The sequence below is a fragment of the Panthera tigris genome, chromosome A3 (genome assembly GCF_018350195.1).
Source record: "Panthera tigris isolate Pti1 chromosome A3, P.tigris_Pti1_mat1.1, whole genome shotgun sequence".
Classification (NCBI taxonomy): domain Eukaryota; kingdom Metazoa; phylum Chordata; class Mammalia; order Carnivora; family Felidae; genus Panthera; species Panthera tigris.
Window position 1 is genome coordinate 82078381 of NC_056662.1, and position 17564 is coordinate 82095944.

The 17564-nt window shown below is 36.8% G+C and overlaps 1 protein-coding gene across 3 annotated transcripts in view; it reads right to left on the minus strand.

Moving 5' to 3' along the window:
* Positions 1 to 58: 58 nt before the first annotated feature.
* RAB1A (RAB1A, member RAS oncogene family) overlaps positions 59 to 17564 on the minus strand; it is a 31403-nt gene continuing 13897 nt past the window's right edge. Inside the window, exons 2-8 of one of the 3 annotated variants that reach the window (XR_006215769.1) lie at positions 13242 to 13314; positions 8726 to 8821; positions 4838 to 4933; positions 3177 to 3308; positions 2370 to 2692; positions 490 to 539; positions 59 to 188 (exon numbers count right to left, since the gene is read on the minus strand). Coding sequence is in view for 1 of the 3 variants with exons in the window: in XM_042981554.1 (XP_042837488.1) it covers positions 2495 to 2692; positions 3177 to 3308; positions 4838 to 4933; positions 8726 to 8821; positions 13242 to 13314 (595 nt within the window). In the remaining 2 variants the exon portion in view is untranslated. Of the gene's footprint in view, positions 189 to 489; positions 540 to 877; positions 2693 to 3176; positions 3309 to 4837; positions 4934 to 8725; positions 8822 to 13241; positions 13315 to 17564 lie in introns of those variants that run through there. The other 2 variants (XR_006215770.1, XM_042981554.1) reach the window with 2 other exon arrangements.

Below are 17564 nucleotides of genomic sequence, written 5' to 3' on the forward strand. Positions count from 1 at the left end.
GTTGGTACACATGAGCCTGAAGGACAGCGTTAGCTTGCACTGACATAGCCATAGTTACCTGTCGTAAACTTTCCTAGTAGTCCCTTTAAATCAGTAGAATTGAAGTCCACGGGCAAGTGGTAGTACTAAGAGCTGGACTGGCGGTTTCGAGCCCTGGGTTCGTGTTGCAGCTCCGTGGCTAGGCTCATCTGCAGATAGGAGACAGTATCAATACAGGGCTGTTTTTCAGCTTAACTGGGGACATAAAGTAGGGCTGACCTAAAAGATGCTGCAGTGGCAGCATACATGCTAAAGGCAATTTCAGTCGCAAGTCAAAGAACGGGACATTTTGCTCAGGCCAGAATGGCTATCGTTCTGCAAGGACTTCCCAGAGATTGCAACCAATCAGGCTTAGAACACTTCCCTTACTCCCATAGCTAATTCATGGAAGCCACTGACATTAAAATATGACAAGTGGGAATTCCCCTTATTAAATTAACAAATTATTACTTGAAGCGTTTGTACTCGGAGACATCTTGCGGGAAGCCCAGTCTTGACTGCTGTGGGGGAAAGAACACTAGATTTTCAGACCTAAATAAGTATGTAAATATGCTTACATCTTAAAATAAGTTCATGTAATGTTTCTTGCTAGCTCACCAGTAAGCTGACAGTTGGAACAGCTTGCTGTATAAACTGAAGTGCACAGCATCACACTAACATTTGTATTCTTCATCTGTTCTAGGAAATAGCTTCTGAATTCTTTCCCCCTCTATATGGTATCAGTAAGGCAAAAAACAAACTTCCGAAAAAAAACACAACTTCACCCACATAACTGTTGGTAACTTGAGGGATTTTTCAGTTGCCTTATGCGAGGATGAATAGATCCAACAAGCACATCTATAATACAAAGTAAACTATGATTTTATTGTGAAATTCTCAGATGGAAAATTAAATTGAATATTCTGTCCATTTCATTTTACAATAATCTTACCACTTATTTTTGTACCATGTATTTCAATTGCCTGTTCAGTGAAAATAAAGAAACCTATCATTTTTGGCTTGTTTTTAGTTAAAATTTTATCACTGGATTAAAGATCCCACCGTAAAATGTGTTGCCAACAGCCACATCCCAAGCGCCTAACAATGTTTTGGCTGCTATTTCAACCCCAAGGAAACCATCTCTGACTTTACCACCTCAAAATGCCATCGTTAGCAAAAGATTTTTGTTCCCCACAATAAAAACAAACCTTAGGCTCTTTGACAAAATTTTTCACATGTGCAAAATTCCACTGAAATAAATACATTGTTTTCATTTATCATTCCCACCCTGCATTTGTGTTCTTGGTTAATTTTTAGGGATATGATTCCTAAAATTAGGGCAATCAATAGTAAATTTCCTGCTTTCTACTTTAATGCTTTAACTCTCCTCCAACCTAAATTATACAGTTGTGGAGGATAAGATAGTTGACATCTGACTCAGAGCACTGAAGAAACAGTATCAGCACACAACATTAGTCTGATCACTTGCCAGTTAGGAAAAATGTGCTGCTTTTCACCTCTACCGCAGAAGAATTAACAAAAATGTTGATCGATGAAGCCGTTTCAAATGGTTTTCGAGAAGGATCAGAGATAAGAGACTAGACAGCATACATTCTAAACTTGTTTTCCATATAATTTAGTCTCCCTGAACCACTAAGCCTGGTTAAATCCCTATACAGCACAGAAGCCTCCCTAGGTCATTTACTGGATATATTATCTGAAAAGCATATTGGATGCTGCTCTAAGATAGGTCTACAGTGCCCTGGTTGCACACACAAATGGCTGTTTTGAGTATAATGCAAGGCTCTATTTCCCTTTAACCATAAGAATTAAAACAATACTTATCACCATACAGTTTGATATTACTTCCAATAAGTACAATATTTATTAAACATATCTTCAGTTGTTGTTACATAGTGTGCAACAAATTACAATATTCTGCAGCCACAAATTATATGCAGAGTATGAAGAAACTATTAATCAGATAGTGTAATCTTTCCGTTTATAACTCTACAAGGAAAAACTAGCAAATCAGATCTTACATATAACATCTCACTAAACTTTATGCATGGAAAGTGACAGACACTGGTTGTGCTGTTTGATACAAAATGGCTGAACTTCATCTTCAGAAGACTAAACCTGACATCTAAACATGCCAATATAAACATCAAAACAAAATATATTCTAACCAACCACGGGAAACAGTCTGGTATCAGGAAAGCAACAAGGATTACACACATTATTTTATAAACCAGCACACAAAGGTTTAAAACAGTTCTGAAAATGAAGTTAGCTGTCTTGAGTCAAGGGAATAAAAAAAAAGTCAGTATTGACCATTTACAATCTCTGACCTTTGTGGAGACGGTAAGAATCTGTTGTAGTGCAGCTACATACAGTACAATTCAGGCAATTTTGTTTTTTTCACTTGGGTTCAGATTGCAAATTCATTGCTGTGAGAGAAGGGCGGAGGCAAATTTTAGCAGCAACCTCCACCTGACTGCTTGACCGGAGTGCTCTGAATTTTAACATTGGACTTCTCTGCACCACCAGCTGTTGCTCCAGGACCCATTCGCTTTTTAATCTCAGCTGCCATCGTCATGAAAGACTGTTCTACATTCGTTGCATTCTTAGCACTGGTTTCCAAAAATGGAATTCCAAGGGAATCCGCAAATTCCTAAGAGAATAGTAAGGTTTAATTAACACAAAGTTTCTTCCACTTAGTGCATTTCTGTCATCTGAAGCGGGGAGTGAAGGAAGGACTAAGTTTGCTGAATCCGAAAAGACACTACGCGAACTGCCATTATCAGCATATGCTACTGCACGTATTTTATTATTTTTTTAAAGTTTTTATTTACTTTGAGAGAAGGCAAGTGTGGCAGGGGCAGACAGAGGAGGACAAAGAGAATCCCGAGCAGGTTCTGCGCTATCAGTGCAGAGCCTGACACGGGACTCAATTTCACAAAACATGAGATCACGACCTGAGCAGAAATCAAGAGTTGGGTGCTTAACCGACTGAGCCACCAGATAGATGCCTCTCCAGTGCACGTATTTTAAAAGCTGTAAATGGTAGTGGCTGTTGTGGGACTCCATACCCATACATAAATAATTCAAACTGAACACCTTCAAATGCAGTTTGAAAAACCAAACTTGAAACATACCTTTGCTGTTGTGTAGTCTACTACTTTCTTTGTGGTCAGATCGCATTTGTTCCCTACCAACAACTTGTTGACGTTTTCACTGGCATAACGGTCTATTTCCTGCAGCCACTGTTTAACATTATTGAAGGACTCCTAAGAAGACAGACATTTTTAAGAATGATCATACAGTCTGGACACAACTGCTCTAAATAAGCACGTAAAAACAGAAGTGTCTTTCCCGGCCTGAGGAGAAGTAGACAAGTCTAGCTACAAAACAGTAACTAAAGTGCTGGGAAGAAAGTGAAGTGATATATTACAATGACTATACATATATGCATAAGACATTAGAATGTGAAAGCTTAAAGGAGGGAAATACAGTTCACCATTAAACTGCAGTCAGATCTGTTTTGGAATAAACAACTTAAAAGCACCTATAAAATCTTGTGTTTTGACATTTGATCAAATTTTAGTTTATGAACAAGAGAGCCTACCTGAAGTATTAATACTAGAGATGTCAAAAGGTATTATTAAATAAATGAGTCCAAGGTAAAGATGCTTGTTTCCTTTCCCACAAACCTATTTAGGGGAGGGAGATTTTCTTATTTAAGTATTTCATGGTAATGACTAGAGACATTTTTAATTAGCACTTCTTTGTTTTCCTGTTGATACTACTCCCCCAATATTTCTAATGGCATGGACTCTATAAAGTCTATGATTCTAGTTATCTCCTAATTAGCTATGATTTCATAGTTGAGATGAGACTTAACATTTGACGCAAGAAAAACAAATCCTAATTTTCAAAGTTTATTTTTCATACTTTGAGAGAAAAAAAAGACCCTGAAATTTTCTTTTTGATCAAAAGAACAATGATGGCCCTCAGACCACATTATTCACACCTTCTCTACACCCTCCTTCCTACCTTCTTGTAACAACTAATTTTTAGATCCTCATGGTCCTCTTAAAAGAATCGTCCTCTAGCTCATCCTATTTCTGAACCACCTGCAGACGCAGAGATCTCTAATCTTGCTTTAGGCAACTCTGAGAGGTCTAAATTACTAGCAAATTGCTGCTAAGTAATTAGTAATTGCTAAAACCAAGAACACAGTATACACCAAACAATCCACAGCTCCCTATGAACTCTTATCAAAATGATCAGTTATTAGTCCATAATAAATATAAACAGTCCCTTGCAAGCAAATGTAAAACCAATTACTAAGTTTTCTATTTGCTAAAGGAAAATACAAAATTTTGGTCAATTTATTAGTATAACAGAGGGGAGAAAAGTAACAATATACCTGTTGTTCTTTTTTAAAGTACTGCTTTAAAATAAGTATTTTTTAATGTTTATTTTATTTTTGAGAGAGGGAAAGAGTGGGGGGAAGGGGCGACAGAAGATCCAAAGCAGGCTGCATACTGACAGCTGAGAGAGAGCCTGATGTGGGGCTCGAGCTCATGAACTGTGAGATTATGATCTGAGCTAAAGTCAGACACTCAACCAGCCGAGCTACCCAGGTGCCTCTAAAATAAATGTTTTTTATGTGACTCATTTATTTGGGAGTGGACAAAGTATTCTGCGCTATAAATAATACTGATGCCAAATACACAAAGTAAAAGAATCTGGTATTTATCCAATAGTAACCTCCTACTTTGTCACTGTAACACGACTTCCTCCTGGAACTTACCTGATCTGTCACATCATACACAACTATGATGCCATGGGCTCCTCTGTAATAACTGGAGGTGATTGTTCGAAATCTTTCTTGGCCTGCTGTGTCCCACTATTATAAAACAATCAAGAAATCCAAACAGTTCCATTAAATAAGAGGTGGGGAAAGGGCAGGAAGGAGAACAGTTTCGTTTACGCAGCTTTGGAGATTATCAAGATTTGACATGGGAACGTTAACCCTCAATGCTCACACTACTAGACTGCACGGTAATTGCCAAATACCTGAAGGTTCAGGATGAAAAGGTTGTGCCAATACTTCAGCTTGTGGTAATGCTCCTGATGAGTTCTTTGAGTCACAGACTATGTCATTCTCTTGATATTCCTTCCTACAGCCTTAGCACTGTGCAAGGCATTTAGTATGAAGGTGGACAGGTTGACCTGATTACGAAAGCTAGTAGCCTAACACCTCTTGAACAGTATACTCTCACAAATAAGACAAAATCACTTGTTAGGACATTTTACCTTCATGGAAAAGCACTGAAAGGACCTAATTCAGATAACTACTAGTCACGATAGCACTTTAACCATCTCAGGAAGATACTATCTCAGTCCTGGGAAAAACAATGTAAAGAAGATGATTCTAAATACTTTTAGAAAACTCATTTTAAGAGCCATTTGCCACACTTCAACCATATAGGCTCAAACAATGAAAACAAATGCTTATGTTGTTACATTAAGATTCTGGGTTTAAAAGACTAATTGTTAAAAATATCAAGAGGCAAACTCAATGGTTAGATTTTAAAAGCCTTGGTTTTAAGAAAAACAGTAAGTTTATTTGAATTGCTCCTAGTCAATGACATCTTCTTAAAATATGTGTGTAATCAGAATAGCTACCTACCCCACTAAAAGCACCTGGTAAAAATAACACCTTGACTGATGGGGAAATAGCAAAATGGGAATTGTTACCATTGAAAACAAAAACCAAAAACGAGCTTGATGCCTAAAGCAAGTGGAGATTAACATGCAACAGCCTTTAAATTAAGGGAGGGAACTGTAAAGTTTTGGATCATATAGCTCATGAGTTTTACACTGATCTCCATTAGTGTCTTAAATGGCAAAACTAAAGGTTCAGGAGCACTCAGTGAAATCACTTCCTTTTTTTAAGAGCCAGCCCAAACAGGGCTGTTGAAAACAAGTTACAATTTTGGGGAAATGTGAACACAGCTTGGATATTAAGAGAATATTATGGCAGTAGTGTCAATTTTGTTAGATGTGAAAGTGGTGAAAATAGTAAAAGAGAGATGCATACTCAAGTATTTTTGGAGTAAAATATGATGTCTGTAATTTACTTTAGCATGCTCCAGTAAGAAAAAGAAAGAAAAAAAAAAAAGATGTTAAAACTGTTAATCTAAGGCAAACCAAAAAAAGTCACCACAGCTTCATTACCTTTTTTGTCCAAAGTACTAAGCTGGAGCGTGCAGAAGACTATGTAGATATGCTGTGTAAGTAAGGAGGCTCAAAGTCTTTCAGGATATCCATGGAGAAACAAGAACTTTGGAGTCACACCAACCTGACCTCCAATCTAGGTTCCTGGTTATTTAACACTAGGGAAAGTCACTTAACAGTTTCCTCATCTACAGATCACCTTATAGAACTGCTAAAAGGTTTAAATGAACTGATGTTTATAAACTGCCTAGCCTGACTATAGAAGCTGCTCAACAAAATCTTAGCTCCCTTTTCCACCAGCCCTTTCACTAACATAGCAAAGTTAGACAAGAAAAGGAAGAAATTGTTTCTGAATAAATGCTAACAAATAACTGTGACTGGCGAAGCAATGACGTCCAAAGAGTAAAATTTCTGCTCTCCTTGCCACTCTGAAAACTCCTGAGTTTTCATCCTAACAGTACCTACCGTCCTCTCTAATTGATCACCCTTAGTATATAATTCTCATAACCCCTCATAATCACAGGGTAACTGATTTTTCCATGTTTGTCTCTCCCACTGAAATGGAATCTCCTCCTATGGAGCTCTGTTTCCTTCATCTCTGTAACCTCGTATCTATTTTTGAATGGATTAATTATGAGGAAAGGGCAGGAGTCCTGAAGTGCAGGAGAGGGGAGAAAAAAATTCAGAGTCCAAATCAAAAGAAAACTTAGCCCATGTAGCCCACACTGGCTAGACTCTTATCTCATATTTGATTTTAGGAATCATACCTTAATAAAAGGCACTTCTATCATGCAAGAGTGATCCAAATTGTGAAAGGTTCTGGAAGCATGCTTCCAGAAAGGAATGACTGACTTCAGAGGTAGAAGGTTGTGATAAGACCAATCTAAAGAGCGCAGGTTGCCAACAGAAAACAAATTAATCGTGTTTAGGCAGCTCCAAAAGGCAGAGGAGTAAGAGAAATTAAAGGAAATTGGCTTTAGCTCAACATAAAGAAACAATCAGAAGTTATTTATAAACAGAACTAGCTGCTTCCCAGAAGTGTTCAAAAAAAAAGGGCACCAGAGAGCAAAAGGAAATTCCTACTGAAGATGAAAGGAAGACTGAATGACCTGTAAGATGCCTTCTAGCCCAGTAAAGTCATAATAAATGAATGTTTCACAAATAGATATTCAAAGCTTACCCGAGACCAGTGATCATACATGACATAATCATTTCACACCAGTAATTAGATTAAAGGCTTGAGTACTTCTTTTTTGAAACAGTCTTTGTGCTACCAAGTATAAAGTCGGCACTCCACATACAATGGGAAAAATCAATATAGAAGGTAATCTGTTCACTGGTTGAAAGTATTTAAAGCTATTGCTATCAAAGGCAGATAAGAAAAGGGAGCAACTAAAAAAACAAGAAGGAATCAAACATCCATTTATTTGGGTATGTCACATCACCAGTAACATTTACATAATGCCCTTCACAAAGGCCTTTCGCACACATTATTGTATCCACATACACAGAGCTACTGGGTCTGGTTCTCACAACTACCTTACGAGTTAGTAAATCAAGTATCATCATGGTCATAGAAGAGGGAAGTCCCAGTTTGAAAAAGGTTGAAGTGAGTTAAATACACGACTGACTAGTAAATACCAGAAAGAAGACAATAAATCCAAGTTTTCTTTCTGACTCCAAATCCAGAAAACCAGCAGTCACTGGTTTTCTACACCAACACCAAAAGATACTCAGAAATTAACGTTTTTAAAGACCACTGATGTGTACACTGGCAGTACCCAGACCCATACAAAGCTGATATAACTGAACTACCACAACTGCCTACTTTTAATTCGGGGTTGGGGATGGAAGGATGGATAAGCGGACTAGGATGCCACAAGGGCACCAAATACTGAAAAAAGGGAGCAGTGAGTCACTCGGTTCTGCCAGTAACTGTGGGCAAGTCATTAAATCCCTTGGCGTTAATTTTCTGAGCTATGAAACATGTTAGAAAAGCTAAGTTCCTTTCCAATAAAATTGTTTCTACAGAGTTGGTACATATAAACTAATAAATACAAAAGAACTAAATAAAACTCATCTAAGCCACATATGAAGACCCTCTCCTACGTTTCTTTTAATGTTCCACAGTATTCAGCACGGTAAGGCATCAGAAAATACTCAAACTACTTTCACTATTAGGACAAGGTAAACTTCAACTTAGACCCCCCTTCCTCCCGCCCCCTGATAAAAACACAAGAAAAAGAACTAGGACCAAGTCTGACTTAAAACGTATTTCTCTGCTTTATGAACAGAAAATTCAATTAGGAAGGTAATCTTAGAGAAAACGTTTTTAACCTAAACAATTCTGATTCTCCCACTCTACCACAGGTACATGAGATTCTGAAGATCATAACAAATACATTCTAAATTTACCAAAATAATTTCCAAAACAAATTCTAGTCTAAAAATGACTTACTATTTGAAGCTTGATTGTTTTCCCATCTAACTCTATAGTTCTTATTTTGAAATCCACACCAATTGTGCTGATGTAGCTTTCTGTATATGTATCATCCTAAAGGGAAAAAAAGTTAATAAAATTAATGTTCAATAAAGTAAATAAGAAAATACAATTTCAACTTTTATCTATAAAGTTGATAAAGTTTATAAAGCATAACATGCTGAGAACAGCTACTCCATCCCAATACTCAGTTTGCGTTCTGATTACAATGCACTATTTAATAGTTTCTTCTTGGGATTTTCTTAATAGCTGTTCTTTAATTTTATCAAACATCTGTTTGCAAATTCTTTACATACATCATATAGAAAAAGGTTTCATATTTTTAATGATTACAAGTGATGTTTCTAGTTGTTAATCAGCAGAACACTCATTCCCCTCCGTGACCCTCCATCCAATATATTCGCCACAAAGGAAGGAGGTCCTTCTCTTCTTCCATTTTTGTAGAAGTCAATTTTATTTCCTAGTTATGACTTTTAAAAGCTTGTGCAACCATCACCGTTATTTAATTGCGGAACATTTTTATCACCCCAAGAGGAAACCCTGTCCCGGTAAGCAGTCACTCTTCATTTCCTCCTCTCCCCCAGACCCCAGAAACCACTACTAAACCACTTTATGTCCCTGTGGCTTTGTGTATTCTGGACATTCATGTGAGTGGAATCATGTATATGTGGCTTTTTATGTCTAGCTTCCTTCACTCAGGATAAAGTTTTCAAGGTTCATTCATGTTCTAGCATGTACCAGTTCTTTATTCCTTTCTATGGCTGAGCATAGTTCATTGTATGGATATAAGCCATTTTGTCATCCATCGATCAGTTGATGGACATTTGGGTTGTTTCCACATTTTGGCTATTACGAATAATGTTGCTTTATGAACACCTATGCACAAGTTTTTGCGTGAACAATGTTTAACTCAATAAACTTTTAAAATTAACACCTATTTTTCTCAAGTATCTGCCATGACATTTTATTTAGAATGGAAACAAAACTTTTTTTTTCTCTTTAACTGAAAATGTTTGTGAAAAGATATGTGAAAGGAGAGATCAAGCTATCACCACCTAAACCCACTGAAGAATCTTAGCAAGCACAAGGTAACTTCTATGAAGTATTCTGCCAACAAAGATGGGCCTAAATCTATTAAGAGCAGCCCTGTCAAACAGAACTTTCTTTGATGATGGAAAGGTTCTACAAACTGCTAGTCAATACAGTTACCACTAAGCTAATGGAGAACAAGGAACTGAATTGTAAATTTTATGCATATTTAATTAATTTAAATTCAAGTGACTACATGGGGCTCATAGCTACCATAAAAACAGCATGGTTCTGGGGCTTCCAATTACTGTAACAAGAAGGATAAAGGAACAAGTTTTAAGACACCACAAAAAAGCAAAGTGACAAATCTAAAATGTTGGAAAATCTATGTGACAACTACCCAGGTTCTGCAAAAAGTAAAAGACATAAATAAAAAAGGAGGTTGGAACAACTTAGATGAAGCAGCAAACGACCAAATGGAATGTATAGAACATGCTTGAATCCTGATTCAAACCAACTGTGACACCACATTTCTGAGACAATCTGGGATATTTATTCATTTTGTAAGCTCACAATGGCAGTGTTACCTTATAAAATGTCCAGTTTTTCATTAAGATTTTATTTTTAAGTAATTTCCACACCCAATGTGGGGCTCCAACTCACAACCCCGAGATCAAGAGTTGCATGCTCCACCAAGCTGAGCCAGCCAGGTGCCCCGCAAAATGTCCAGTTTTTAGACATGCACGGTTTGTGAGATCAAGCCCTACATCAGGCTCACACTGACAATATGGAGCCTCCTTGGGATTCTCTCTTTCCTCTCTCTGCCCCTCCCCAGCTCGTGCACACTCTCTCAAAATGAACAAACGTTTTAAAAATCTTATTTGTTTTTAATTGATTGTCTAATAAACATCAGATACTGCAGAAAGTGGACAGAGAACAAAATGAGCGCAATGAACATTCACTTAGCACTCCTACATGATAGATGCTTTGTTGGAAATACGAATGCTTTGTTAGAATTCTTATAAATCCCTACATGTGCCTTATTTGCATGCCTCTGAGCCACTGCACATGTTCTTCCTTCTGTCCAAATTTTCAACATCTCTCTCTGCATACCTCCTAATCCCCAGTCCCCGGGTCACAATTTTTATTCGTTCTTCAATTCTGAGCTCAGGCAATACTGACTGCCAAAACATTCCTCAACTTCCTTGGCCAATTCTTAGAGTTTCTTCCCTCTGTGCTCCCATAGCTTATTATACATTTTTTTTTAAGTTTATTTGGAGAGTGAGCGAGTGTGCAAGAGCAGGGGAGGGGCAGAGAGAGAAACCCAAGCAGGCTCTGCACTGTCAGTGCAGAGCCCGATGCAGAGCTCAAACTCACAAACTGCAGAGACCATGACCTGAGCCGAAATCAAGAATCAGATACTTAACCGACTGAGCCGCCCAGGTGTCCCTGTACATTTCTTTATTATACGTTTTGCAGCTCATCTGTATTCTAGGGGCCCAGGAATCAGTATTCTCTTAAATGCTTAAATGCTACCATGTAGGTGGGTAGTACTGAAACCCGTGGCTTAGATCAACAGGCATCCCAGAGAGGATTTTCTTTGAAACAGACACCTCAGGCTATAACCATTTTCATCAAGAGATGCCAGATTCTTCCCACATACCCAGGATTGCTGATTTACTATTATGGATGATTCCTGATTTTAATATTTGCCAATTTAATAAAAAGTACTACCTAATTTTAAAGTCTTTACAAATAAAATTGAACTTTTGTCAATTTTTATTTCTTTTGTGAACTGCTCACTCATGTTATTTGCCCATATTCCCATTATGACAAATATCCTTTTCATACTAATATGTACATTTGCTTTATATATTGAGAATATCCCCTCATGTATATTTTTTTGCTAGTATCACTGGTTTTTTAACACTTTTAAGTGCTTGATATTAATTTTAATGCAATCAAATTAATAATCTTTTCTTTCCTGATTTGTTTCCATATTAGGAAATATTTTCACACAAGCTAAAGAGCCACCTATGTTCTATTCTAGTAGTTCCTTAGAATAAAACATAGGCGGCTCTTTAGCTTGGTTCCTTGGTTTCATTAACTGTTTTATATGTATATACACATATACATATATACATATATATATAACATATATTTTAAGTGGTATTAATACTGTCAATCAGAAAAGTCAAGTATGACATGCTGCTGTCAAGTTCACAGTGAATTTCAACTTTTCTAAACTTCTAATTTTCCCCTGAAAGCTTAAATTTCATTACATACAGCAAATGCTATCAGTTATTTTCCTTGAAATGACAGTCTCAGTACATTGGAGAAAATGTCTGCCCAATACCACCAAATTCTACATAACTACAGTTTGTCAGCTGTCCTTTCAAATAAGAAACAAGCGAAAAGAAAAAGAAAAAAGGAGCTAGTTCAGCTCACAACTCAAACAACTATACAAGTGTTTTTATTTTCCTCAAGACAACCAACATACTTCAGTCTGCAGTTCAAGTGCTTTATATTTCTCCTCATTTTTTCACACAGAATATTTAAAAAAGAATACTCAAGGGTCAAGACTTTTAAAAATTAATCATTTTCACTGTTTTCATCAAAGACACTCTTAAGTGAAAATGACCCCCTGACCCCCCTGCTGCCCCGCCATCCCATGAGTAAATACAAGTAAATACTTTGACTAGAGTACAGTTTGGCACTTAGCACTGCCTTGATGTGGTGCTAAGGCACCAGAGGTTTAACCCACCACTGCATTTGCATCATCAGGGCAAATGTCAACACGGTGAAAAAGGCAAATGTCTTTTGTCTTAATACTAAGTAAATACTTACTTAGTAAATACTAATGGCTTAGTATTATTAAGATAAAAGTTTTAATCTCATGGACCCTCTGAGAAAGTCTTGATGATCCCCAGGGGTCTTTGGACCGTACTCTGAGAACCAATGACCTAAACAGTGAGAAGGAAAACATGCTAAATTTGAAGGCAGTTGATAAAGACTATGGAAGACTGTGGATTCTATTCAGTAGGTTCAAAGTTACATATCTGTTTGTGAAGTGTAGCATACAGACTATGCCATCGTCAAGAAAAAGAAAAAAGAAAAAAAAAAGTGTACCAGGCCCTGCTCTTTCTTTTATCCTACTAAAATTTTACTTGAAGATTCATTTTTCATCAAGTCACTTAAACACAAGCCAACTATTTGAACTCTACCAAGAGCGTTAGACATTCTAACTTTATAATCACACTTTGCTGAATTTCTTTTAAAATCAAGAGCCTAAGAGTCTAACATATCACTGGGAATGTATACTTGGAGACTTTCAAATATATAAATTCCGGAAGAACTACTTTATTCTGAATAAAATTGTTTAATCCTTTGACTACCTAGAAAACACAGCATAAACTTCTTTAAAGGCATTTCAATTTCAACTTACTGCAAACCTAAGGAGGAGGCAAGACTTTCCAACCCCAGAGTCGCCAATCAGAAGTAACTTGAATAAATAATCACTGCAAAAAAAAAAAAGAAAATCACATTAATAAAATGCATACCGCACTGTAGGCTCTACAACCAAAATATAAGCCAAGAATAATAGCTCACTTGAGGACTCCTGAAAAGCCCGTGAATGGCTTCAGAAGCCAAAACTGCAACCAAAAGCAAAAGCCCTTTTCATGAATCACTGAATAGGACACAATTCTATAAAAGTAAGACAGGCAATGCCACCCGTGATCTCTATCAGTGAACTTCTACCTCCAAGGAAAGAATGAAAGGAAATATAATTTCCTTTATTTATGAAACATAAATCTCTCCTTCAAATTCCAAGATCAGATCATTATTTCTTAGCAATCCTCCAAAGAAGGGGTTTTTATGTTCCTTTCCTAACATCCGCCTGGAATTCTACCCTTAAAAAAAAAAAAAAAGAATCATTTAACTTCTGAAACCTGTATTAAAAATATTTTAGACTAGAGACACCTGGGTGGCTCAACTGGTTAGGCATCTGACTCCTGGTTTTGGCTCAGGCCATGATCTCATGGTTTGTGAGTTCGAGCCCCACTTCAGGCTCTGCACTATCAGTGCTTGGGAGTTTCCCTCTCCGTCTCTCTGCCCCTCCCCTGCTCTCTCTCAAAATAAATAAATAAACTTTAAAAAAATAAAAGTATTTTAGATGAGATTGGTAAAATCAAATGCTGCTTCTGTCAACACACTTTACCAACATTCTAAGTTTGATATTTAAAGCATTCTTCAGAAAATGCTGAAAGCTAGGTTCTATTTATGTACATGAAACTGCCAGGACTAACTAAAAAACCAGCCCCAGGGATTCCTTCACGGAGCAGGATTCCTTCCTGGACCAGATGGCCTCCATACTGCCCAGTCCCTCATATCTCCTTTCTAACTCGGACTACTTCTGTGTTCCTTTAAGAATTTCAAAAAAAAAAAAAAAAATCCAGAATTTGTAGATTTTTTTAAAGAAAATCTATTCATAATTTTCAGTTTTGTCCTTTGTGATTTTAAAAGATGATACTTACAAAGGGAAACAAAAGCAAAAATGAACTATTGGGACCTCATCAAAATAAAACCTTCTGCACAGCAAAGGAAACAATCAGCAAAACTAAAAGGCAACCGACAGAATGGGAAGATATTTGCAACCGATGTATCAGATAAAGGGTCAGTATCCAAAATCTACAAAGAACTTCTCAAACTCAACACCCAAAAAGCAAATAATCCAGTGAAGAAATGGGCAAAAGACATGAATAGACACTTCTCCAAAGAAGACATCCAGATGGCCAACTGACACATGAAAAACTGCTCAACATCACTCATCAGGGAAATACAAATCAAAAACACAATGAGATACCACCTCACACCTGTCAGAATGGCTAACATTAACAACTCAGGCAACAACAGATGTTGGTGAGGATGTGGAGAAAGAGGATCTCTTTTGCACTGCTGGTGGCAATGCAAACTGGTGCAGCCACTCTGGAAAACAGTATGGAGGTTCCTCAAAAAATTAAAAATAGAACTACCCTATGACCCAGCAATTGCACTACTAGGTATTTATCCAAAAGATACAGAAGTGCTGTTTTGAAGGGGCACACACACCCCAATGTTTATAGCAGCACTATCAACGATAGCCAAAGTATGGAAAGATCCCAAATGTCCATCGATGGATGAATGGATAAAGAGGTGGTGTATGTATGGTGGTATGTATATATATAATACACAATGGAGTATTACTGGGCAATCAATAAGAATGAAATCTTGCCATTTGCAACTACGTGGATGGAACGAGAGGGTATTATGCTAAGCGAAATCAGTCAGTCAAAGAAAGACAAATATCATATGACTGCACTCATTTGAGGACTTTAAGAAACAAAACAGATGAACACAAGGGAAAGGAAGCAAAAATAATATAAAAACAGGGAGGGGGACAAAACATAAGGGACTCTTAAATATGGAGAACAAATGGTTACTAGAAGGGTTGTTGGAGGGGGGGATGGGCTAAACGGGTAAGGGGCATTAAGAAATCTACTCCCGAAATCATTGTCGCACTATATGCTAACATGGATGTAAATTTAAAAAATAAAATTTTAAAAAATGATACACTTAAAGTGAAACCCAAATATCACAATTTAAATTTAGATTACAATTATTTAAATGTAAGCAATATGTAAAACGTTCAGAAATGATTATCTCTGTAGATATCCATCAACTGCTACCTGGTTTACACAGTGATTATGTATTACCTAAAATGTTTTTCTAGTTTTACCAAGTTATCATAGTACACTTATTGTCCCTAATTATATCTGAAAAAAAAAAATTTAAAAAAATCCAAAGTGCCCTACTCAGCAACAAAATAAAAATCATAGAAGGAAACAAGAAGCTCTTAAGTCATAAAGGGGATTTAAGCACAGGATGAACTAATAAATAATTAACATCCTTTCCAGTTTGAGATCCTAAAGAAAAAAGGAGGGGAAGGGAATAATGACTAAAATTTACCCATAATAAATAATACTGAACTGACGTTAGTACTACTGACATCCTGCTTAGACCAAATAAAATTTTTTTAAGTTTATTTATTTTTAGAGAGAGAGAGACAGAGCATGCGCACATGCGTGCACAAGCAGGGGATGGGCAGAGAGAGAGAGAGAGAGAGAGAATATGAATCACAAGCAGGCTCCGCACAGTCAATGCAGAGCCCAACATGGGGCTCAAAACCACAAACTGCAAGATCATGCATGACCTGAGCTGAAATCAAGAGTCAGATGCTTAACTGACTGAGCCACCCAGGCGCCCAAGACCAAATAAATTCTTAAGAATGATGAACATTAGCAATGAGTACATGTTAACAATTTACATTGCAGTTAGCAAGAATAATCACACCACTGATACTACTTTACTTAGCTTTTAACAGAAATTTAGACACAACAAATGCCCTGAAATCAATCTCCCAGAGCACAGTGCCAGGCATCCAGTGAACACTCAATTAACACCCCCTGAATCAGCTGTATTGGACCCTGTTACAATAAAAGACAGCACTGGGCCACAAATGTTGGCTGAATACTGTTCATTACCTTAAAGATCAACCTTCTCTATTTCAGCATAAACATAAGGCTGGAAAAAAACAAGAATGCTTCCTAAGTGTGTTACAAATTACATTATGGTTAAAAGAAATTAACAGTTAATTTTCTAAAAATCAACTTTTTCAATTATCACATTCTTTTTAACTTTTACAGTGTTATTTTAAAACAGTTAATTTATGAGTTTCTGATAATTTACAGTTCACAGCTATTATAAATAATATGAACAGTTGAGCACTCTTCTCTGCAATGAGCTAATCACTGGAAAAAGTAAAAACTTTTTCCAGTTTTACTAACATGACAAGAGACTTGGAGGAGAATGGCAAACAAAATCAAACTCACAAACTTCTTCCTCTTACTGAATACACATACCTGGAGAGTGCGATCAATAGCACGTTACTTGCATTGGAACATTTAAAATTACCTACTACTGTAGTAGCTTATTTCTAAATTATTAATATACCAAATGTTCAAGAGAATTCAGAGATTCGAGACTGCTTAAAGATATTTCTCTAACTATAATTTACAAAACAGAACACAGTAAAAATGCTGACAAAAACACAAAAATCTATAACTAGAAAGCACGAGGTGACAATTCTGGTATAGAGTCAAGAACAGTTTAGCAAATGTGTTTTCATTTATTCCCCAAGAATTTGGATTTTCAGTTTACAATATAATTTTGACCAGAGTGCAAAAAAAATAGATTATTCTAGTTCAGAAATCTATAGAGTTACGAAATCACCACATTCTTCTAAATTAGATTCTCTAATTTCAGTTCAGGTCATGACCTCATGGTCCTGAGATCAAGTCCCTGGTTCCTGGTTGGCTCCACATTGGGCGTGGGACCCTGCTTAAGATTCTCTCTCTCCCTTTGCCCCTCCCCTGCTCAGACACTCACTCTCACTCTCTCTCTCAAAAAAAAGAAAATCCATTTCCTTAATTCCCTTCATTTCACAGACATACCTGTGAGTATGAAGATAAACTAACTTACTCATCTGTATATCCAAAAATCTGGCATTGTACCTTTTACAAAGCATGTGCTAAGAGACCAGAGAACATTTTAAATTTGCATTTTTAATCAGGTCTCTTTTGTTGTGAGACACAACTAAAGAAGATCTATGGCCATCCTTGATTAACATTTTGGCAAAATCCTAGGGGTAAAAAATGGATGGGGACACGGC